General features: G+C 42.3%; 1 protein-coding gene across 1 annotated transcript in view; it reads left to right on the plus strand.

Moving 5' to 3' along the window:
- The first annotated feature begins 15,028 nt into the window (after window positions 1–15,028).
- The window catches only part of ADAM12 (ADAM metallopeptidase domain 12), a 288,191-nt gene continuing 277,587 nt past the window's right edge, over window positions 15,029–25,632 (plus strand). Inside the window, exon 1 of the mRNA XM_060768619.2 lies at window positions 15,029–15,602. Coding sequence (XP_060624602.2) covers window positions 15,455–15,602 — 148 coding nt within the window. The 5' untranslated portion in view covers window positions 15,029–15,454. The remainder of the gene's footprint in view (window positions 15,603–25,632) is intronic.

A 25,632-nucleotide genomic window follows, 5' to 3' on the forward strand; every position in this document is an offset into this window, starting at 1 on the left:
GGAACAAGATAAGTGTAATAAATACATTATCCAGGCAGGTGGACATTATTCAATGCTTCGCTGCAGCATCCAAAACTGATGTTAACTTTTCAAAACAAACCTAGGTCACTACCACAGCCAGTTTTATGTGCATGAGTAAGAATCTGCTCTGACTGAGCAATTCAGCTGGAATAACTCAGATGTGATGTAGAAGGGAAACTCCTGAGAGAGAAAGGTTTGCTATTCCTATCACTCCCACAGCACTAAGGCCCAGAACAAGCATATAGTAGGGGAACAAACTTATATATGTGTGTGTATATATGCACTTGATGCCCCAGTTGTTTCTAACTGAAATTATGTTTGGTGACATATAACCCAGAATATCAAGGCAGATAATCCACAGTATCTGCTTTGAACTGGCTCCACTGGCTGCCGATTAGCTTCCGGGCAAAATTCAAAGTGCTGGTTTTAACCTTTAAAGTCCTGAACGGTTCTGGCCCAGATTACCTGTCCAAACGTATCTCCTGCTATGAACCATCACGAAGCTTAAGATCATCAGGAGAAACCCTACTCTCGATCCCACCACTCTCGCAAATGCGGTTGGTGGGGACAAGACACAGGGCCTCCTTGGCAGTGGCCCCCCGTCTGTGGAACTCTCTCCCTAAGGATATCAGGTTAGACACCTCCTTCCTGTCCTTTAGAAGACAACTGAAGACCTGGCTTTGGGGCCAGGTATTCGATTAGAGGCCAGCGGCAATAGGAAAAGGAAATTTGGATTTTGCGACATGGATTCTCCCAGCTCGGCTTGGTTTTACTGGCACATTAATCTATTAATGTATTGTTAAATTTTACTGATGATGTTGTACAATGTTTTAAAATGATTTTATTGTGAATTGTAATTTTTATGGTATTTATGCTGTTAGCATCCTCTGATGCTCATGTGAGGCTGTGCTGAGTCCTCCTTGTGGGGAGAAGGGCAGGATATAAATATATGAAATAAATAATAATTAATAAATAATAAATCTGAGTCCATACTACCATATAATCCAGTTCAATGTTGATTTTATACAGCTGTGTGGAAGGGGCCTCAGACTCCTTCTACACTGCCCGATATCCCAGGATCTGATCCCAGATTATCTGCTTATTCCAGGTTATCTGGCAGTGTAGACTCATATAATCCAGTTCAAAGCAGATAATCTGGGATCAGGTCCTGGAATATCAGTCAGGATAGACTTTTGTTAGATACCAGTTCCCTATGGTGTGGTGTCAGAAGTCATGGGTAGGGTTCATGAGTGGGAAGAAGAAGGTGGTGGAAATACTGCTTGTATTTTGATGTTCTTTCTTTTTCATATAACGCAATAAAATTATGCCAAAAAGGGATCATAGGGCAGTGTAGAAGGGGCCTTAGAATTGCTGCTTAATTCAATTCCTTCATTCTTATTGAATGTGGTCTCATTTTGAGACAGGTTGTTGCCAAAAGATTAGAACTGCATTTCAGGGTGTTTTTTTCCATAATGCTTAAATAGCTTCACAATGGCTCTGTCACTTTTGTTTATATTGAATATAATTTTATAGTGCTTTTATCATTGTAATAAAAAACAACCACATGGTAAAATTCTCTTCTGAAGTCCAAATTCTGATGTCATTTTAAAGGCAAAATAACACACCATTAAAATAGCTGCGTAATGACAAACACACCTACTCAGAAGTAAGACACACCAAGTTCAATGAGACTTTCCCAAGGAAGAGAACATAGGAAATACAGCCCAACAGGCTGAGCTAAGGCCCATGTTTTGAGGGTTAAGCCTGACCAAAACCAGGGGTGAGGAAGCTACAATACTTTGTAGAACTTTATCACATCAGCTTGTTGTCTTGCAACAATTGTTGAAGCAAACAGAAACATACGGGTATTGAAACAATCGCTATCACATGTCTCTGCAATCATATTAGAATGTTACTTTGACAATGTGCAACCCTGTAATTACTCTTTAATACTGCCTTGCTAGCCTTGCAAAACAGCAACAGGAAAGACACAATTTTGTGTGATAAGTACCAGCCAAACAAGCTATAATCCTTTTGTAATTGCGATTGACTACCCTCGTGTGATAAAGTCTGTAATGAACATGTACAGAAAATGATGTCATGCTTTGAGGAGTCATTGCATGAGAAGGAGGGATGGAGGATGGCGGTCTACAGCAGGACTGAGAGGAGGAGCTGAAGGCTACAGTGGGCCATCCACCCTGGGATCCAGAAGAGGCAGAACCTGGCCTTCTCAGGAGGAGGACACAGGCTGTATAACTATGTGTTTGTGAACACTGCAATCAGAAATGACAACTGGAGCAAATCCAATGCAAAGCATTGTTCTATCACAGGAAAACCACAAAAGGCAGATGCCAAGTTAATCTGTTCCAGTGGCACTTTTCTAACAACCAGCTGCAAATTACCCAGGGCTAAAGCAGCCATTTGTTGGTTTTGAGCAGTTTATTTAGACTGTGCTGTGTTTCTATCTGTTACTCCCTTGGCTCCTGGACTTCGGCAGTTTCTTTAGCCTCTTCTTCGTTTTTCCCCTCCTCAGCTCTTGACCCTGCAAAACCACTCTTCTATGCTTTGACCCTGGACTGCCTTGACTATTTGCCTGTTCTTTTCACTCCTGAAGATCTATAACCCCTTTGATGTGATCTTGAACTCATTTCTTCCTTGGCCTGCTGCCCTGGTTTGAGTGAGTACTCACTTGGGTCCTTGTCAAACTAGAACAGAAAATACCAGACCGTAAAAGTTGTGGATTCAATTGTTCCTGATCTGTAAGCAATCATTACCTTTTACCAAGCTCTTTGTCAACATCAACACTCTTTTAAAAATATGGTATTGGAAAATGGTTTCAGTTTTGAGGAATATAATCACAAATAGCTGTGTTTCAAATTCAGTGACATTTTTGCATGCTTCAGAGAATGCTGAATTTTTCTAGGTCCAAAACTTTACATCAATTATGATACATTCCAGATGTAATATCTTGGCTTAATATGCCACAGTGGGAAGAAAATTAGTAACAGGCCCAGGGGCGGATGTGGCTACCTGGGCACTTTCCCCATAACCTCCATTTTCCCTGTTCTCTTGGCATAAGGACATGGCGGTCCACCACATCCTTATGCAGAAAGGACAGGTGAGGAAGGCCTGCAGCAACTGAGAGCCAGACTGGACTATATCCTCTGTAGGGCTCTCAGCTACCACGTGTCTTGCCCTCCTCCTGGCATAAGGACGGTTCAAGCAGTTCTGCCGGGAGGATGGCCCAAGGAAGGTACGCAGCGGTTGAGAGCCCCCAGAGTGCTCTCGACATTGCCTATCTTGCTGTCCTCACGGCATAATGCCAAGAGGACAGCCCGAAGATTGGGGAGGAGGTTTGGGGCAGTTGCTGCATGTCTTGTTTTCCAACTGGCATAAGGATAACCTGAGGATGCCCCGGGCCCTCTCCCAGTCCCTCCCATCTCCCATGCCCATTCCACCCAGTATGTGACCAGACTCCCTCCTGGCCCAGCCAGGCCCTCCCAACTGGAGCCACAAAGAGGCTCCAAGGCAAAAAAAGTGTGCCTATGCCTGGGCTATATTATTCATTTCCCCTTCACCTAAACAAGATTTCTAAGGGTTTGTTAGAACATGAACCACTGGATCAAAATTAGGAGAAGAAAAATTCAACCTAAACATTAGGAAGAACTTCTTTATTGTTCAGAACTGTTTGATAATGGAATATATATTTAACCATTGGTTGAATAGGCACCTTTTATGAGTGCTGTACAAAATGGCAGGTAGCTTTATTAATTGAACCTAGTATCTCCTTCCAATTATAAAATTTTATGATTCTATAAATCTATTAGTGTCTTTTTATATCTGCAACCAGAAACACTGGTTTAATCTCAAACTACTAATGACAAATATAACATCAGCTACAAGACAGAAAGAGCCAAATTTTATAGCCTCAAGGGTGACTCTAAAAACCTATTGACTCTCACATCCCTGGAATTCAAATCTTCTCTCTAGGACACTTATCCGGGACTTCCTCCTAAACCATTTACTTCTTCAGTGGTATTGAACATTCCTCTTCTCTGGTATTGAAAATTACACTATATGGGTGTACCTTTGATTTATCAAAGTTTGTTTTGTTCTGCCGTTGCTTGTTTGTTTTGATTCCTGTTTTGCTTGGGTTTTTTGTTTATTCTACATTTTTTATTTTGTTTTGTTTTTATTCTGCTTCTGGTTGCCTTGGACCCTTTATGACTGGAAAGGCAGAACGGAAACGCCTTAATAATAAACAACGTTTTCCCTCTCTTCCTTAGATAGAAAATGAAAGGCACTGTTCAGCCAATGTTAAGCTAATACTATGTCCCATTGGTTTTCATGAGATAGAAAAGCTTTCCTTTGTAATCAATAAAACTTGTATACATTATTGCTTGGCTTCAGTTAGTTTGTCCTCTAGATAATCACATTATTTGATTTTGTGTGCATTAATGTTTATAATTAGCAACAACATACATTCGTTCTGATGTCATAATGACTGGTTTAAAATACTGTTCCTGTGGCACTACAGCAATCTGGAAAATTGATATTTTGGCTTTATCCAATAGCTGTTATAAGAATGGCTACTGGGAAATCGCAGTTTGGGAGCTGCTTCTTTGCACATATTTTATTTTACCCATTTTAAGAAGTGTCAAAACTCATATCTTTTTTTAAAATTGAGTCTCTGATATCAAAGTGGGCAATGATTGGCCCACGGGTGACATGTGGCTCCTGGATCCCACTTTAGTAGTCCCCCCCCCAACCTAAATTTTAAAAAGGCTGCAATTTTTTGGATAAGTTTTTAAATGTGTGAAAACACCCAAAATACCTGCACTATTAAAATCACACTTAGAACTCCATAGCACACTCAATATACCTCTTTTCCTTTGCACTGCTTCTCATAATGGCCACATGGAGGGCACATCCAGACAGCCCCTTTAAAGCAGGTGTTCTTGCACTTCAAAATGGGCTATCCAGATGACGTCTCACAGAAAAATGAATTCATTTGCTACAAACAAGGAAAGCCCTGGTTTGTAGTGAATTCATTTGTTAGTGGGTTCATTCTGCACCTGCTTGGAAGGCCCGGAACAAACCCACTACTTCCACTGTCTGGATTGCTCCCTTAAAAGTTCTGGACTTTTGAGGGGGCAGTATAGACAGTAGTCCTGCATTCTTCTGGGTTAAATTAGTCTAAAAAATGATGGGAACACCAACCTCCTACCCAACTCCCCCCAAACTGGACACCCTAACTCCCTCCCCAAACCCTCTTTTAAAAATAAAAGAACTTACCTGGCCTCCATTAGCATGGTGCTGGAACTCTCCTGGCACATAGGAATGATACGGCAGGAGAAAGGGGCGGGGGTTGGAGGAAAATTGCTCCTGGCCCCCTTTCTCTGGTTGTGTCATTCCTACATGCCAGGAGAGCTCCAGCACCATGCTAATGGAGGCCAGGTAAGTTCTTTTATTTTTAAAAGGGATTTTGGGGAGGGAGTTAAGTTGTTCTCTTGGAAGGTTCCGGGAGCTTATCTGGACACCCACTCCAGAAAGCATGCACTTTCTGGGGCATATGTGGATTAGGACCCAGGAACATTTGCATTTTTAAAATGCAGTTGTTCCTGAATGAAAGGATTGTCCAGATGCACCCAAAGTGATGCTATATAACTTTCTGTTGCCATTTGGCGAGGAAATCAGAGGTATTTGGGCTTGGGATGTAGCCTAAGGTAGGTTGTGCAGAAAATCGACCGCTGGTTCCTATACAGTTGCCCATCTCTCTTTTTAGTTATTCTTATTGAATTCCATGATCATTGCTGTTGTTTTTAATTTCAGTGATAGGACATGAGTGGACTGTTTGGATAGACTCAGAAAGTAAACATCTTGTTCTGTGTGGTCACCTGGCTCTCCAAAAACGTTTTGTTGGGGTAGGTGAGAGTTACAACCTGTCAGCAAAAAAATAAATAGAAAACAACTGCAGTCTAAGACTTTCTTTTAAATAGATCTATTTTACGAACCAATCCAGAGAGCCACGTGGCATAACGATTTGGTTGTCAGACAAAACTCTGGAAGACCAGGGCTTGAATCCCTGCTCATCTATGGAGACTCACTGGATAACCTGGGACAACTCCATTTCCCAGGCTCAGAGAAAGCAATAGCAAGCCTGCGCTTAACATATATTGCTGATAAAACCCTTTGATAGGTTCCCCTTTGGTTCGCTGTAAATTAGAACCAACTTAAAGATGAACAACACACAGGAGTCAATCCATTAAATTTACGATGAACCAAGAGTGATGGCAAAAATTCTGTCATATGCTTATACACCTTTGAAGTAATATCTGTCCTAACAAAACACAGCTATTCAATGACTTATTCAACACCACACAACTTAGTGTAAATATATTTTAATTTGACATACAGACGTATTCCAAAAATATACCTTACTTTTATTTTGGGTGTAAGGAGTTTCAAAGCAAGGCAAGTCTGAAATGATAAATCATCTTTTCTTGAGGAAAAGGTCATTTCATATTTTTAATGAGCTCTCACAGACAAAAACAAACTCATTATCACTCCTACAGCCCATTTTCTCACTTTTCTTGCAGAAAAGCAAGCCTCTCGATTTGTATAATGTAATAATGGTATTTTGAAATTAACTCTCGTCCTCATGTGGTTATCAGGAATTACAGGCCTCTTGGCCCAATTAAGCCTTTGACAGGGATCCCATAGAAATGCGAATCTGCAAATCACTCTTTCAGAAGTTCAGCCATACCAACTTTTGGGATGCCATTTTAATTTAATATGTCAGATGGAGGCAGAGATGTTGACTGTCTTTTCTGTTGTGTGATGTGAAGAAAGCTCAATTTTGTATTCAGAGGTCTATGTTTAATATAGTGTAACTTGCTTTCAGCAAAGTCGTGTTAGCCAGCCCTACCATTAGACAATCTGATGTGGCTACTTCAGGTGGCAGGAGCTGAGAAGATGGGGACTGACTAAGTATTTGTGGACACATTTGTGTGTGTCATATGCTCTGCTGTTTGTGGATGTCTTTCTCTCAGAATTGAAATATATTCATCTGGGAATCCTATAATCTTTGATACTAAGCTTGTGCATTTTGAGTGAATCGCTATCAATTTCTGCCTGGCAGTTACCAGAAGCCCCCCATATGTGTTTTCCAGTACCTCCCGAAAATGGGTGCACTGCTGAATGAGTGTTTTCTTTCCGCATCTGAAAAAACTCGATATTTTCAGCCCATTGGTGGCAATGGGGAACGTATGAGGCTCCCCTTTCCCTTGAGAACCTATCCCTTCTTCTTTTCAAGGGGGCCTGGGTGTCAGCAATGGGTTTAAGAAAGCACCCCATTCAGCCCATTATGGGGTGACTTCCCACGGGCTCCCCTTCCATATCCTTTTAAAGACCTGGGTTAAAAAAGCATCAGAGTTAAGATATCACACTTTCTGGATCCTTTACCTTCTTTTTGTAAAAGAGGAGACTGGATTAAATGCTTCTACTCAAGAGGAGAGGTGGGCGCACATGCTAGCATCAGCAGCATGACATTAAGCTTTCAAGGTATGTTAAGGAGGCCCAGGGAAGGAAGAGAGATTACCTGGTACTCAGTGAAGGTATCCCCCCTGTACTACTTTAAAAATCCCCTCTGTTTTCCCTACTGTGCCTGCAATCTCCTTTCTGTTTGAGGTTTTGCTTCCTTAAAGCTGTTTCTGCGTTTTGCTCTAGAGGAGAGGTAGGTTTCTCTTTTCGTTTGCTGGGATTACTATTATCTATATAAATAAAAATATCATGTTTGTTTGTGGGATTAACATATCTCAAAAACAACTGGACAAATTGACACCAGATTTGGACACAATACACCTATCAGGCCGACAAGTGGCCATCACTCATAAAACACTGAAAATCACAGCAGAAGGGACTTACAATGCATACGCAAAACCACATATATACACAAATACACACACACACACATATATACACACACACACAAAACACATGTACCCAGACTGCGCCACAGCAATATGTGGCAGGGGACGGCTAGTTATTAATAATTATTATTATTTTAGAAGTATTTTCTGAAGGAGAGGAAAGGAAGGAGAAAAAGAAGCTAGGGCAACTCTCCGTCTCCAAGCTCCCAAACGTGCAAACCCCACCCACCATCTCTCAGGTCCCCACACTCACTCAGTCCCACTAAATAAAAAGTATAAGGAAAATAAAGGAAAATCAAAACGATTCAACTGTGATGCTGAATAGGGGAGGAGGAGCCATGATTGGCTGCCATGCGGTCCCTTTTCAGATGGGACTCCATAACGGCTGGCCCCTTGCCATTTGTAGCATCAAAACGAAATGGATAAGCTGAACGGCCAAAGGGACTGGCTAAAAACGGATCCATGTACTTGTCTATTTGATACATGGAATTGGAAGAAAATATGTTGTCCTTTGCTTCAGACAGCAAATTCCCTTCAACCAGCTGTGAATATTGACACTATGGTATTTGCAATGTTTGTTTTGTTATTTATTCTAAAAGCTTAGAATTCCCCAGGTCTGCTTCCTTGCATTATTCCCAAGTAAGTCTTTCTTCATTACAGCATTATAAACACTGGCCTGTATCCAATGTAAGTCATAGCACCTGCAGAAATTAAAGTGTAGCAAATCCCTCCCATGTGCCTAAAAATCTTTCAGAGCAAGTTTTCAGTGCTCAAGAGAGGACAGAAGGGAGGGCAAAACAACAAACAAACAAATAAAAAGGCAGATTTCAACATATTTCATTTATCAAGACCAGGGAAGGAAGGCAGCCTCTTGTTTTTACCAGGTTGTATCACTGTCTGCTACAGGGTGAAGAACACATTGTAGTTTGTGTGACTTCAAGTTGCCAATACCACTGATTTCATAGGATTTTCTTAGGCAAGGAAACTCACTGGTGGCTGTGCCAGTTCTGTTCTCTGAAATTAAGGGGTCATGGTAGCACTGTGGTTAAAACCACTAGCTACAGGAATTGTGCTGACTGGAGAATTAGTAGTTTGAAGTCGCGAGTCAGGGTGAGCTGCCAGCTGTCAGCCCTAGCTTCTGTCTAGCTAGCAGCGTGTGAGCATGTAATGCGAGTAGATCAATAGGTACCACCTTGATGGGGAGGTAAAGGGTGCCCTATGCAGACATGCCAGCAACTATCAGAGAAAGTCTATGGACAACAGACTCCTCGGCATCGAAAAATGGAACAAAAGCACCTTCCATGGCCGGAGTTGAGCATCGCCTCCAGACGCCGGAGATGGAAAGGGGAAGGCTTCCTGCTCTGGTGAGGAATCTGGCTGCTGCCTGTTGGACCACTTGAAGCTTCCAAACAGTCTTCAAAAGCAACCCAATATGCGTGTCCCAAAATAAATTTTAAAGTGTATCTGGTCCCAAGCATATAGGATGAGGAAAAATCAACATATCAAAATAGCTATGCTTTCTTGTGGGAAGAATTCAGATGCCAGGACATATTCTAAGTGGATCTACATAGATTTGCCATCAATATTAATTAAATCATAAACACAATAATTAAACAATGAATAGAACTTTGGACACATGAATAAAATCTTACACTGTGTAAGTTCTTACACATGTGGATAAAAGCTACCTCTCAGATCTATTGAGGGAAACGAATTTTCCAAATTCTAAAAAGTGTATTTTCTTCAGTCTGTCATAATTGCGAACATCCTAGGTTCTGCAAACAAGCAATTTGGTGTCAGGAATAACATAATATCTTTTCATTCCCATGACAGCTCTAACAACGTGAAAGGAGGAGACTTCTAAACAAAAGCTAAGAAAAACATGCCAAACATTTAGTTACATTTTGAAAACATAATGGGGCATTGGACTAAAACAAGGCAATTATAGTACGGGTAGTCCCCAAGTTATGAACAAGATAGGTTCTGTAGGTTTGTTCTTAAGGTAAAGATCGGGGCCCTACATTTGGATCACTATGGTGGAGTGGGGGCTTCCCACCTACTGGCACGCCTTCCTGGCGTTCTTCTTACCTGGCACCTGCTGTTGCTTCTCTGGAGTAAAGCACTCAGCTACAGGCTCCGGCAGCTGCCCCATATGCCCACCATACTCTTGGAGAGAGTGTGCTTGTGGCGGGGCCTGCAGACAGGCCCAGACCATGCCTACAGGCCATGGCAGCCGCCACACATGCCCCCACACTCTCTGTGTGTGTGTGTGTGTGTGTGTGTGTGGCGGGGCCTGCAAGCAGGCCCGGAGTATGCCTGAAACCTAGCTCCAGGCCTGCCCAAATGCAGGCAATGAGGCAATTTCGGCTCGACATGAAAGCAGGCTTTCATGTCGAGAAGATTTCCGTTTGGGTAGGGGGCTTCCTGTTTCGTGCTTCCAAAGAAACGGGAGACATGAAAGACACGAATGAAACAGTAGGAATGAATTTTGTACACACGACTACTATCTAGCAGGTTGTGATCCCGTTATTTTATCAGTTTTAGACAAACTATATTATGCAACGCTTTTGGCCCAAAATAAATCTATATAAATAAAAATGTAATGTTAGTTTGTGGGATTAACATAACTCAAAATGTACTGGACGAATTGACACCAAATTTGGACACAAGACACCTATCAGGCCAATGAGTGACCATCACTCATAAAAACACTGAAAAACACAGCAGAAGAGACGTAAAAAGCAAAAAAACCAAAAATTACATTACAACACATGCGCAAAACCATATATATATATATATATGCAAACACACATATATACACATAGGTAAAGGTCAAGGTTTTCCCCTGACATTAAGTGCAGTTGTGTCCAACTCTGGGGGTTGGTGCTCATCTCCATATGTGTATATACACATATACACACACATATACACACACAAAACACATATACACAGATGGCCACAGCAACGCGTGGCAGGGGACAGCTAGTAAATAAATAAATAATGATAGAACCAAATAGGAAATCACATGTGTGACCCAGGAACAAAGTGTGTGCAATTACACAAACGTTTCCTATGTTTTTTATGATAGAACCAGTTAGGAAATGAAATTTACAACTCAGGAGAAACTCATGTTACATAGTTTAGTTCTTCCCTTTTAAAGAGCTGGAATCCTCTCCATTTCTCCTGAAAAATCACCTTCAAGGGATGAGAAGAGCAGGAGAAATGTTGGAGACCAAACATCTTCAGTCCTGACGGCTTGGAGAGGAAAAAGGCTTTTACAGCCAAGCTTCAAATTAATCCCAAATGAAGGGGAATGAATCCCTCCTTCCAAAACGAATTGAAAATTGGCAGGTCATCTCCCCGCCGAGGGAGTTTATGTCCTCTGGGTTGCTGTGAGTTTTCCAGGCTGTATGGCTGTGTTCCAGAAGCCTTCTCTTCTGGCGTTTCGCTTGCATCTATGTCAGGCATCCTCTGAGGTTGTGAGTTCTACTGGAAACTAGGCAAGTGGGGTTTATATAGCTGTAGAATGTCTAGGATGGGAGAAAGAACTCTTGTCTGCTTGAAGCAAGTGTAAATGTTTCACTTGGCCACCTTGATTAGTATTTAATGGCCTTGCAGTTTCAAGGCCTGGCTGCTTACTGCCTGGGGGAATCCTTTGTTGGGAGGCCATTAGCTGGTCCTGATTGCTTCTTGTCTGGATTTCCCCTGTTTTTGAGTGTTGTTCTTTATTTACAGTTTTGATTTTTTTTAAAAAACCTGGTAGCCAGATTTTGTTCATTTTCATGGTTTCTTCTTTTTTGTTGAAATTGTCCACATGCTTGTGGATTTCAATGGCTCCTCTGTGTCATCTGACATGGTAGTTCCACAGATATATAAACCCCTCTTGCTTACTTTCCAAGAGAACTCACAACCTCTGAGGATGCCTGCCATAGATGCAGGCGAAACGTCAGACATATAGAGTATCCATGCCAAGTTTGTCTTTTGGAGCTAGGTGTGAATGGTTGAATTGGCCACCTTGATTAGCATTTGATAACCTAGCAGTTTCAAGGTGTGGCTTCTTACTGCCTGGGGGAATCCTTCATTGAGAAGTGATTGGCTGTTCCTGAGTGTTTCTTTTCTGGTGTTCCCCTGTGTTTGAGTTTTGTTCTTGCCTTTGACAATACACAGTTTTCCAGCTGTTAGGATTTCTGTTGGAGGCTAAAACATCAGCTTGAGAACCATTGCACTAGAGAATGAATCCACTTAAAATCCAGGTTCTGCATCCTGCAGAATTCTGGGGTTTGTAGTTTAGTAAGGCTGTTAAAGGCTCCCCTCTAAACTACAAACCCCAGAATTCTGTAGGAGGCAGAAACCGGATTTAAAGTGGATTTAAAGTGTGATGAGGCACATGATGTCAAAAACAAAGCTGCAGTAACTATTTTATACAATTAACTTTCTCAAGGATTATTAAAACACTAGCCGTCCCCTGCCATGCGTTGCTGTGGCGCAGTCTGTATATATGTGATTTGTGTGTATATATATATTTGTGGATATGTGTGTTTGCATGCATATATATATATATAGGGTTTTGCGAATGCATTGTAATGTAATTTTGTTTTTTGGCTTTTTAAGTGTCTTCCGCTGTGTTTTTCCGTGTTTTTTATGAGTGATGGTCACTCCTTGGGTTAGTAGGTGTCTTGTGTTCAAATTTGGTGGCAATTTGTCAGTGGTTTTTGAGTTCTGTTAATCCCACAAACGAACATTACATTTTTATTTATATAGACTAGCCGTCTCCTGCCACACGTTGCTGTGGCCCACTCTAGTGGTCATGGGGGTTCTGTGTGGGAAGTTTGGCCCAATTCTATCGTTTGCTCTATGATTGTAGGTGAACTACAAATCCTAGCAACTACAACTCCCAAATGTCAATATTCTATTTTTCCCAAACCCCACCAGTGTTCACATTTGGGTATATTGAGTATTTGTGCTAAGTTTGGTCCACATCCCTCATTGTTTGAGTCCACAGTGCTGTCTGGATGTAGGTGAACTGCAACTCCAGAACCAAAGGACACTGCCCACCAAACCCTTCCAGTATTTTCTGTTGGTCATGGGAGAACTGTGTACCAAGTTTGGTTCAATTCCATTGTTGGTGGGGTTCAGAATGCTCTTTGATTGTAGGTGAACTATAAATCCCAGTAACTACAACTCCCAAATGGCAAAATCAATTTTTTGAGTGAAGGACATATATTGGGTTGTTAGGTGCCTTCTGTCCAAATTTGGAGTCAGTTGATCCAGTGGTTTTTGAATTCTGTTAATCCCACAAACAAACATTACATTTTTATTTATATAGATGTTGCAAATTTTAAAACATTCACATAATGTTACACTTGGGCATAGGCTGAAATCTCAATCCCAGAATAGAATAATTTCACAAAAGTGACAACATTTAAAATCAGAATCTTTTAGTCATTTTACCATAATTTCCCCCTTTGTACCAAGAGACATTGTAGATAGAATCATAGAATCAAAGAGTTGGAAGGGACCTCATGGGCCATCCAGTCCAACCCCCTGCCAAGACGCAGGAATATTGCATTCAAATCACCCCTGACAGATGGCCATCCAGCCTCTGTTTAAAAGCTTCCAAAGAAGGAGCCTCCACCACACTCTGGGGCAGAGAGTTCCACTGCTGAACGGCTCTCACAATCAGGAAGTTCTTCCTCTTGTTCAGATGGAATCTCCTCTCTTGTAGTTTGAAGCCATTGTTCCTTGTCCTAATCTCCATAGAAGCAGAAAACAAGCTTGCTCCCTCCTCCCTGTGGCTTCCTCTCACATATTTATACATGGCTATCATATCTCCTCTCATCCTTCTCTTCTTCAGCTCCTTAAACTGCTCCTCATAGGGCTTGTTCTCCAGATCCTTGATCATTTTAGTCGCCCTCCTTTGGACACATTCCAGCTTGTCAATATCTCTCTTAAATTGTGGTGCCCAGAATTGGACACAATATTCCAGGTGTGGTCTAACCAAAGCAGAATAGAGGGGTAGCATGACTTCCCTAGATCTAGACAGTGGTTCTCAACCTTCCTAATGCTGCGACCCCTTAATACAGTTCCTCATATTGTGGTGACCCCCAACCATAACATTATCTTTGTTGCTACTTCATAACTGTAATCTCGCTACTGTTATGAATTGTAATGTAAATATCAGATATGCAGGATGGATTTTCATTCACTGGACCAAATTTGGCACAAATACCCGATACTCCCAAATTTGAATACCTGTGGGGTTGGAGGAGATTGATGTTGTCATTTGGGAGTTGTAGTTGCTGGGATTTATAGTTTGCCTACAATCAGAGAGCTTTCTGAACTCCACACCAACGATGGAATTTAATCAGACCTGGCCACACAGAAATCCCATGACCAACAGAAAATGCTAGAATGGCTTGGTGGGCATTGACCTTGAGTTTGGGAGTTGTAGTTCACCTAAATCCAGAGATCACTGTGGACTCAAACAATGATCAATCTGGACCAAACTTGGCACGGACACTCAATATGTCCAAATGTGGACTCTGGTAGAGTCTGGGGAAAATAGACCTTGACATTTGGGAGTTGTAGTTGCTGGGATTTATAGTTCATCTACAATCAAAGACCATTCTGAACCCCATCAATGATAGAATTAAGCCAAACTTCCCACATAGAACCCCCATGACTAACAGAAAATATTGTATATTCTGATGGTCTTCGGGGACCCCTCTGACACCCCCTCGCGACCCCCCCCAGGGGTCCTGACCCCCAGGTTGAGAAACACTGATCTAGACACTATGCTCCTATTGATGCAGGCCAAAATCCCATAGCTTGAATGTTTAATTATAGAAGTCATTAGTTTCTTGTTAAAAGTTTTAATCTGTTCTTGTTACTTTTTAAAGTTAATATTCTTGAAAATAGTTGCTGTTATGTATAACTTTTGTAATAAAAGTTGTGTTATAAGCAAAAAAAAAGTGTGATAAGGGAGTTTGTCTCCTCTTTTTACTTTTTCTTCTGGGGAGAGGGAGGGCGCTAGGACCCCGCGGAGGAGGAGGCGAGCGCAAGAGACAATAATTTGTTCCATGGTAAGGCGAAGCTTTCGCGCGAAGCCTTGGCAAAGGGGCACCGCTTGGCCCTCCTTCCTCCATTCTTTCCTCCCCAGCACCATCCCAGGGCTTCCCATTGGAGCCAAACGGGGCTGCAACGGTCAACGGGGCTTGGCCGTGCCAAAAAGGAAAGGGGGGAAAGAAAGCCCGACAGTTTAAATTCCAAAAAAGCCAAAGATGAGAGCAAAGCCCAACTTTTCATCCTCCGCCTCTGCTGGAGCAGGAGGGGTCGGGGAGTCCGCTCCACGCAGGAAATCCCTCACATCCTGAGTTGCCCAGAGAGCTCGCTCTTGCTCTCTCTCTCTCTGTGTGTGTCTGTGTCTCTGCCTGCGTGGACGGGAGTCTCGCTTCATGGGGCAGAGGGCAGGCCTGGGCTAAGCAAGGAAAGAAGGAAGGAAGATGTCCCGGCGCCTCCAGCCGGGGAAGGAAGCCTCCCCGCCGGCTCTTTTCCCTCCCCAGACCCGCTGGTGGGGGCGCTGCTGCTGCTGCTACCTCCAGCTGCTCAGCCTGGCCAGCTTCCTCCTCCCCCCCGCCGGAGGGGCTCAAGGTAAGTCTGTCAGTCCCAAAGAAGGCCATGTATTGAAGCCCCTTGGCGCCCTGAGGAGTTAGAAGAGGGTGCTTTTGCGTGGGACGCTTCTCTGGAGGGGAAACACTGCCCAGCCCGCCCACCATCTCTTTGTATGGAGAGAGGAAGAGGAAGGGAAGAAGCGGAGGAGAGAGCGAGGGCTCCTCTCTCTGCTTCCTCAGCAGGAGAATGGAAGGCTCAAAGCAGGAGGAGGAGGAGGAGTGCGCCCGCCTCTGCCTTGACGCCTCCCACCCGCCTCTGCTATTCTTGACAGGGCTTGTGGAGAGAGAGAGGCTTTCCCCGCTTCCCTTTCCCACCCACATGTTGTCCAGCCTTGGGTGTCTTCTCAACCCTTCTGGAAACGCATTGGAAAAGTGTCTCCCAGAACCAGAAAGGAGTCATGCTTGGAGGGTTGAGTTCCAAGTCCCACTGGGTCATGGAAGCACATTGGGATTGGGTTCATGCTTTGAGGGCTGGGTTCCAAGTCCCACTGGGTCATGGAAGCACACTAGGATTGGGTTCATGCTTTGGGTCATGGAAGCACACTGGGATTGGGTTCATGTTTTAAGGGTTGAGTTCCAAGTCCCACTAGGTCATGGAAACACACTGGGATTGGGTTCCAAGCACATTGGAGACTGCTTCTGCAGTTATGGGTCTTCCCTTTCTCACCCACATGCTGCTCAGTCTTCTCACCATCTCTTTGTATGGGAGACACTTTTCCAAGTGGTCTTCTGGAGACCACTTGGAAAAGTGTCTCACAGAACCAGAAAGGTGTCATGCTTTGAGGGTTGGGTTCCAAGCCCCACTGGGTCATCAAAGCACACTGGGATTTGTTTCATGCTTTGAGGGTTGGGTTCCAAGCCTCACTGAGTCATGGAAGCACACTGGGATTGGTTTGGGTTCATGCTTTAAGGGTTGAGTTCCAAGCCCCACTGGGTCATGGAAGCAGACTGGGATTGGGTACATGCTTTGAAGGTTGGGTTCCAAGCCCCACTGGGTCATCAAAGCACATTAGAGACTGCTTCTTCAGTTATGGGTCTTCCCTTTCTCACCCACATGCTGCTCAACCTTGAGAGTCTTCTCAGCCGTTTTGGAGACTACTTGGAAAAGTTTATCCCAGAACCAGGAAGGTGTCATGCTTTGAGGGTTGGGTTCCAAGCCCCACTGGGTCATTGAAGCACATTGGAGACTGCTTCTTCAGCTATGGGTCTTCCCTTTCCCACTCACATGCTGCCCAGCCTCGGGAGTCTTCTCAGCCCTTCTGGAGACTCCTTGGAAAAGTGTCTCCCAGAACCAGGAAGGAGTCATGCTTTCAAGATTGGGTTCCAAGCCTCACTGGGTCATGGATGCACACTGGGATGGGGTTCATGCTTTGAGGGTTGGGTTCCAAATCCCACTGGGTCATGGAAGCACACTGGGATTGGGTTCATGCTCTGAGGGTTGGGTTCCAAGCCCCACTCGGTCATCAAAGCACATTGGAGACTGCCTCTTCAGCAATGGGTCTTTCCTTTCCCACCCACATGTTGCCCAGCCTCAGGAGACTTCTCAGCCCTTCTGGAGACCCCTCGTAAAAGTATCTCCCAGAACCAGGAAGGTGTCATGTTTTCAAGATTGGGTTCCAAGCCGCACTGGGTCATGGAAGCACACTGGGATTGGGTTGGGTTCATGCTTTGAGGGTTGGGTTCCAAGCTCCACTGGATCATGGAAGCACCCCGTTTCTTCAACTATGGGTCTTTCCTTTTCCACCCACATGCTGCTCAGCCTCAGGAGTCTTATCAGCCCTTCTGGAGACCCCTCGGAAAAGTGTCTCCCAGAAGCAGAAAGGAGTTATGCTTTGGGGGTTGGGTTCCAAGCCCCACTGGGTCATGGAAGCACACTAGGACACAGCTTCTTCAGCTATGAGTCTTCCTTTTTCCACCCACACACTGCTTCTTCAGCTATGGGTCTTCCCTTTTCCACCTATGTGCTGCCCAGCCTCAGTGTCTTCTCAACCCAGGCCCATAGCCAGGATTTTTATTCGGGGTGGGGGGTGAGGGTCTACCCTAGCAAACCTTTTGTATCATTATCCCAATACCCTCATGCATATGGGATATATTGAGCATGGTGATCACATCATGATATGAATAAACATAACAGTTTAAATAATGTACCAGTAAGGCCTTCTCTCAGATCACCCTGAGAATTTTGGGGGAGGGGGATGAGGCCCCTCAAGCCCCCCCCCCTTCCCGGCTACATGCCTGTCTCAGCCCTTCTGGAGAAGGCTTTCAACAATGATTCAGATATCAAATTTTCTCATGATTCTCTGCTTGAACATGGGTAGTCCCCCATGTTCAGGTTTCCTCCTCCTCCTGCCATGCCTCCTTAACGCAGCTGGCTCAGAGCCCCGCTGGGAATAGATGTGCATCATGGGATGAGATCCAGTGGGTTCCATACTGGCAGTGAACTATCATAGAACTGGGAATTTATCTAATGTAATGAAGTCCTAAGTCCTGCACTAGAAGACCTTGGGCAAGTTACTGTCTCATACCATAGTCCAGGAACAAATCCTCTCTGGACAAATCTTACCAAGAAACCCCTGCGATAGGTCCCCTTTAGGATCTCCATAGGTGAGAAATGACTTGGAGGTACTCAATAAATTGAAATGTCTTGAACACATCTAGGCTGCAGTTGCTTCAATGCCTAATAAATACCCACAAAAGCATCAGGTCCTGTCTGATTTCAAAACCATGGAGGCTCAGCCATAGTATTTGGATGGGAGATTACCAATTAATACCAGGTGCTGTAGGCTTTATTTCAGGGAAGAAACTGGCAAAGCCATCTCGCTTGAGGAAACTGTGAAATTCATCGGATTGCCTCAAGTCAATAGGTGAACTGAAGGCACACGCACATTGGCATCATTTCCCTTCTTTCCGGCATTCTTAAACAACTAGAAAGAAGAACACACATACACACACCTGTAGCTGCTATCTTCCCGTTTCTGCTTTCAGGCTTTCTTGAACAGCTGGGAGGATGAATATTTAATAAGTAAATCTTTCTGCACTGCTGCTTTTGCTCATCTGTTGAATTTTAGGCAAACAGTAGCTAAAGCCCTGTTAGTGTCACAGGTGACATAGGTGTGCATAAGAATACCATCCCACTGCAACCTCATTGGAAGGGCACAGGTGCTACAAATTGGGTGACAACATCAGAATGACTCCATATTTTTTTTGTACAGTGTTCCTTTAGGAATCATAGAATCATAGAGTTGGAAGAGACTGCATGGGCCATCTAGTCCAACCCCCTATTATGCAGGAAAAGCACAATCTTGTCACTTGATCAATCAATTATACTTTTGCAATTATTTTTAATAAAAGCTATCCCTGTAGTTAGAAATAACCACAAAAACATTTTTGTAGGTTCTGCGTACATGTACTGTATCAATATATGTGCAAAGCTAACTATATGCTGACTAAATTTGTGAAGCTTCTAATGCTCCAGGTCAGAGCTGTCCGTTTTACCCTCTTACAATACTTCTTTGAATTGTGGTTCTGTCTGCAAGTGTTATAAGCATGCATTTGTTTTTGTTACTACTGTTTTTGTCAAATTGAATGATATTTTAGTTACAACATGATAGTCTGGTCTGGTGTAGGAAGGGGCCCATGGAAATGACACCATGAAATATCACTTTGGGTGACACCAACCCTTGTGATGCTACTGATTTTCATCTGTTGAACCTCCCAGTTTTTCTGACTATACCCCCTCCATATTTATCTTGTTTCAGCTGTTGCAAACTGAGTTCAAAGTGCAAAAATAGTTTTCTTTTAGTGAAATCCATAGTGAGAAAGGGTAGAAACATACTCTTTCCAATAGGCTCAGGAATAGACAATTTGCTGCAGCCTTTCCTACCTCGTGTGTTCTTCTTCAAGAATAACTCTTGCCATCTTGACCACACAATAATGTTGCTTGAGGTTGGATGGTACACATGGGGAAATGTATCTGTCATAACGCAACACATATTGACATGTTGCAAAGTGTTGCTATTCTGCATAGAGTTTCCTATTGCTGGTGTAGCATATTTCCCCATGCAGATATTTACCCTATGTATTGGGGATATTGGATTGCAGCCTATTGACTAGTGGTTCTGAACCTTTTTGAAATCACAAACTCCTTCAAAAATGTGATTATTAAGTGTGGATTCCTTAATGCGAAATTTATTTAAGGGAAGATAGCTGAATTTGCACCTAATTCATGGACTCCTTCAAGACTTCTGAAGGACCGGTGGCTAAGATCCCTGCCAAAAATAGGAAACCAATGGAAGCAAATTTTAGTTAACTTTTGAAGACCTCTTTAAAAATACAATACCCTCAGGTTGCTACTCACCTTTTTCATGTTATAGACCAAGAACCTGTCAAGCACCAAAAAGTAACTTAATCTATAAACAAAACTAAGTAAACCTTCTAAATTAATGGGATTTTACTCTCAGGTAGGAACACAAGCCTTAGTTGTGTGTAAAAGTTTTTTTAATGCATGCATTTCTCCACCAATAAAAATAATTTGAAATTTATTATTTTTAATTTGATTCTAGTATATACTTTTAAAAAACAATACAGTGTATTGCTAGGAAGTAACCATTGTCATTGATGTACTGCTTTCAGGTTGCAATTCTATTCATTGTGTTGTTGAAGGCTTTCATGGCTGGAATCACTGGGCTGCTATGAGATTTCTGGGCTGTATGGCCATGTTCCAGACCTCACAACCTCTGAGGATGCCTGCCATATATGCAGGTGAAACGTCAGGCGAGAATGCTTTTAGAACATGGCCATACAGCCTGAAAAACCTATAACAACCCAGTGATTCCAGCCATGGAAATCTTCAACAATACATGTTCCAGAATGCTTCTGGAACATGGCCATACAGCCCAGAAAACTCACAGCAACCCAATCTTAGTCATACTTCACTGGGAGAAAATCCCATTAATCATAGTAGAATTTCATATGAATGCTTTAACTCAGAAAGCTTTACTCTAGAAATATTTCTTACTATGGTAGAGATATATAAATGTGTCTAATCAGAAGTAATTCCTGGTGAGTCAATTGGAACTTAGTCCCAATTAAGCACAAATGGGATTGCAGCTGAAGTTCAACACCATAGTTGTATGTTTAAATTGAGTTTCTTGTAGGAAAACCTTCCTCACCACCAAACTTTGAAATTGTTTGATACTTGGCTGAGCTTCAGAAGACTTGCCACATGGATGACTTGTTGAGCATTTCTTTTATGTAAGATAAGAATACAATCACATTAACCACTTCTTAGGGATCTAATGTGTCTATAGTAGACATTCAATAACTAAGGAACATATTGCATCAGTGTTTTATATGCCCTGTTTCCTTATCTGGAATCTAGGACTAACAGGCTGTGATAACAACTGTTAGATGAAAGTCAGAAAGTCTGCAGTTGATCTGATACTTTCCCACACTAATCTTGTTTCTGGATTCCTTGTTCAGGAAATACAAAATGTGCTAAACTGAAAAAGCGGTAGGTGGGGGAAAATCTGTACATCTATACTAAAACAGTGGAAAGAAAAGTTACAGGCATTGAAAACCAAAATGTTCCGATAAGGCAAGTGTCCTGATAGCACCATGGCATGTTCCATCTGGGTAAAGTGGGGATTCCTAATCCATGGTTCCCATGGGCCCTGCAACTGATGCATGGTTGACCTTACTGATGGATCAATGAGGCCCTGATCTGCAGAGAGAAAGTGAAGTGGTTGAATAAGAGGTGAAGCCCTCACACTGGTAGAGCCCTTCATATTTTTTTTCCTGGAATATTAAATGCTGGGTATGATGTATAGCATGAACATCTTTACCAATAGTAAGAGGTGCCAGTCAGCTGGGTGTCATCTGTTTATTAGTCGCAATTCTGCTTCATAACTGCAATACATTTGTGAACAGGCATGGAGTATTAGTAGTAGTATTGTATGGTCCCCATATCCATGGGACTGATACCTGTAGTTCCACTTATCCCATACAAGGTTCTGTAGGTTTGTAAGTTGAATTTACATCTAAATCAAGCAGGTACATTTTTAAATGCAACTCCAGCCACACACACACACACACACACACACAGGTTTTGGATAGCATCGGGAAGGGTTAATACCACTGTGGCATTTGTTTTGCTGTCTGTGCCCCTGTTCAGAAGATTTCAATGCACTTTCTGTCCCTGTGATAATTGGAGTTTGAAAAATGTGACTGGTCGTGGAAACAAGGATTGTTGGGAAAGCTTCAGTGGAGACACGTTTTCCCTTTCAGGAGTGAATTTCCTTTCCTAGGGGCAGATTTTTCTCACTTCCAATTGTCTCCCCCATTCTTAACAATGAGGGCCCTTCCACACAGCCACATAACCCATAATATCAAGGCAGAAAATCCCGCAATATCTGCTTTGAATTGGGTTATCTGAGTCCACACTGTCATATATCCAGTTCAAAGCAGAAAATGTGGGATTCTATTCAGTTGTGTGGAAGGGGCCTGAGTTGTTTGTAAGTTAGATGTTTGTAACTGGAGACTGCCTGTAGTCCAGTTATACAGTATAGGCTCCATATCCATGGGGCTGGTATACATAGTTCCTTTTATCCATGTTTAACAAAATATCTCATTTCTAGGTACTTTCTAGGTCTTCCTCACAATAATCTTAGGTCAGAAGTCTTTCATTTCAATAGAGTTTACTAATATATGAAGTTCTTCATATCTGTGTGAAACCTGGGTATCATATGCTGATATATGGGTTGTACTGCATTGTTCATGGAAACATTCAACTGCTATTTTCTAATTCAACAAAAGGAGCAGGTTGGAGTGTTGTTGTGGTCTACAGGATTTTTGTCTATTTGGGCTTCTTGGTGAGTGAGATTAACTTCTGTCAAATGGCTAGCATCTCCCCATTTGAGCTGGCAGAGATTGTGTCAGATTTGATGTGATGTACCCTCCCTTGCATACAGCAAGTCTGTCCCAGAGCAAAGGTTTTTAACCTTTGGCCCTCCAGATGTTTCAGATGTCAGCTGCCAGAAGCCTCATACAGTATAACTAGTTATTGGGGATTCTGGGAGTGAATTCCAAAAATGTGGAGGGCCGGAAGTTGAAAACTGCAGTCATAAGGGATTTCAAATTCATGCTGAGGTCAATGGATGCAGGGAAGTTCAAGACTTCCTTAATACCATAGGAATTATGAGGCAGTTCCTGCATGTCATTAGCCCAACTCATGTAGTAAGACATACACATGAGTTATTTTCTTTATGGGATAGAAAGATAGTCTATTAACTTGTCTATTGCAATAGTCAGATCACTTTTTGCTTAGATTTAGACTCATAGGCTTTTTGCCTCTGCAAGTGTGGGAGACAGAATATTTTAGAATGGTTGCATGTTAGAAGCTGATATATGCCAAAGGTTCTGTTTTTCTTCCTAGCTGGCCTGAGTGGTATTTCTGTTGAAGCCAAGTAGATTGTAGAAATTATTCTTGCAGTTAAGACAAGGACTTCAGAGTAACCTCTCCTCGTATTCAGTTCTTCAGTGTCCATTTAGGCAGAAGGTGAAATAATATGTTGACAAATCTTGGATGCCCATTCATAGCTTTTGGACAGCCAGTGGACATAAATGGACATGCAGTTTAATCAATCAAGCGAACAGTTTTACAACCCTCCCATTTTTCTAAGAAAAATGTCTTTTAAAAATCTCATGGTGTACTCTGATATGGGAAGAGAATTCTGCATATGTTCAGACTCAAGACTTAATGGAAAGTGCTGGGAATCAAAGTTTTAAAGCCAAAAGTTTATATATCAGAGTCTGAAAACCTAGTTAATGTCATCTAATGTACTGTATACATGTACTGTTATAGCATATGTTGGCATAGGGAGGGATTGTCATCTGAATGCACTTAGATTAGATATGGGTAAACTTTGGGGTCCAGGAGCCACTTCTCTGTGGGACACACTCAAGATCACAACTTCACTTAAGTTGGGTAAAAATCACTGTGGGTGTGGGGCAGGCAAAACAATACTTCAGGTGTTTTGGGGAATGGAAATTGTCCTGCCCCCCCCCCCCCCCCCATCCAATTCTTTCCACTCACCCTGATTTGGCAAAGTCTCTGGAAGGAATCTGGAGTCTGCAGAAATGAAAAGGCAGCCTTGTTTGACCTTCAGGTCATGTTAACCATACCCTTTGCTTGGCATAGCTGGATGGACTTTATTATCAACAAATCAGTTTGGTTTTGAAACAGCTTAGTCCCAGGGCTGAAGCTTAGCCCAAAGTAAGCCCACACATCCTCTGTGGAAAATTGGATTCCCTCTGTGCAAGGAGGAAGTGGAAGAAGACAGGATGTGCATTATCAGTGGGAAGCTCTTGTAACTAGATGCAAGTTGCTTGGTGGGAAGGAAAAACTCCTTCCCACTGGCATTTTTTACAACAAAAATCAAAATGAAATAACAAATATTGTCTGTCTGTTCTGTCAAATCTTGGAACAATTAGTTTACAGACTTAAATTAGAAGATTCGGTGGTTTAGTTCTTGTTGTGTGTGTCCTATATAATTGTTTTAATACTTTGCGTAAGTTACTTCAAAACAAAACTTTTTTTAAAATCCCCAAATACATATTTCTGTAGAGCCAGAAAAATTGCTTTGTTCAGCCAGATTTTTAACTAGCTGAGTTATAGGGTATGAAGGATTTCTTCTTTAATTTATTGGTGGATGAGCAGACTAATCATTTCACTGGGTTTTCAAGACAATAAGGCATGTGGAAGTATTTTGCTACTGCTGCCTTCTGCTTAGTACTAGCAAGAATAAAGCTAAGGTGTCATAGCTGTTGTCTAAACTAGAAAATGAATTGCTAGGCTCATAAACTTTGATACATACATCCTCAAAACTGTAGCCTACCATTTCCTATCCACTCCCCTTTTGTAAAAAGTCAGTTTTCACTCAATTAGAGTGCGGACATATCAACATGTGCACCATTTGGACCTCCATCCTGGTTGTGTTTTTTCCATGAGCATTCAGTTGGCTATTTTTGGGAAACAATGCTAGACCACTTCTGCAGCTTTGCAGAAAAGCCTCTGAATCCACCTGGATCATCTTTTGAAGGGGAAGTAAGCTATGAAAACCTGATATGTTAGCTGTTCAACTTTTGAAAAAAGAAGGTATTGGAAATCTGCTCATTAGGAATAGAGACCAGTATCTTTTACATCGGTAGTTCTTAACCTGTGGTCTGTGGACCACCAGTGGGCCGTGAGAATGAAAATCTGGTCCATGAGCCTCTTTCATCTTTATTTTATTTTATTTAGTTTATTTCCGCTCCTTTAACACTGCCTGCCACTCCTTTCCTGTCGCTGACCATGGCATATGTTCTGTTTCGGAAACTAGAGCTGATGTGGTCTATCCAATGCAATTTTCTGAATCAGCACCCCAAACTGAATCGAATGTGTTTTTAAAAAAATTAATTATTTTATAGTACACAAAAAACAAAACAGACAACAGAAAAACAAAAAAATGGAAAAAAAGAAAAAAGATATACAAAAGAACAAGCAAGTTCACAGAATGGTATACAGTCAGAGCTCATTAAACAGTGAAAAGTCAAATTTGACTGTACTGTTATTATACCTCAACATTTCTTGTCCCTCTCACCCCACATCCATGAACCCAACCCCCATGACCCCTCAATATGGATCACTTAATAAACTCACAACTACCCACATGTTTTCTTTCACTAAATCCTCTTTATGGCAATCTCCAAATCTACTTTTGTCTTCTTTTCCAGATATCCAAGTGCCAACCTCCATTTTTAAAAACAAATTCTTCATTATTTCCTCCTCTGACGCTATTTGTCATTATGATTTCCCCTTTTAATCTGGAACCCCATTTTTCTTACCTGGAATGAATGCTGTCTGGCACTTCTGGCTGAAGCATACCATAGAATTGCTCTGGCCTAGCAATATCTAGAAAAATGTTGTCTATATGTCTCTAGAGCAATTATGTGGTCAACATCTGACAGATCCT

The sequence above is a fragment of the Anolis sagrei genome, chromosome 3 (genome assembly GCF_037176765.1).
Source record: "Anolis sagrei isolate rAnoSag1 chromosome 3, rAnoSag1.mat, whole genome shotgun sequence".
Lineage (NCBI taxonomy): Eukaryota > Metazoa > Chordata > Lepidosauria > Squamata > Dactyloidae > Anolis > Anolis sagrei.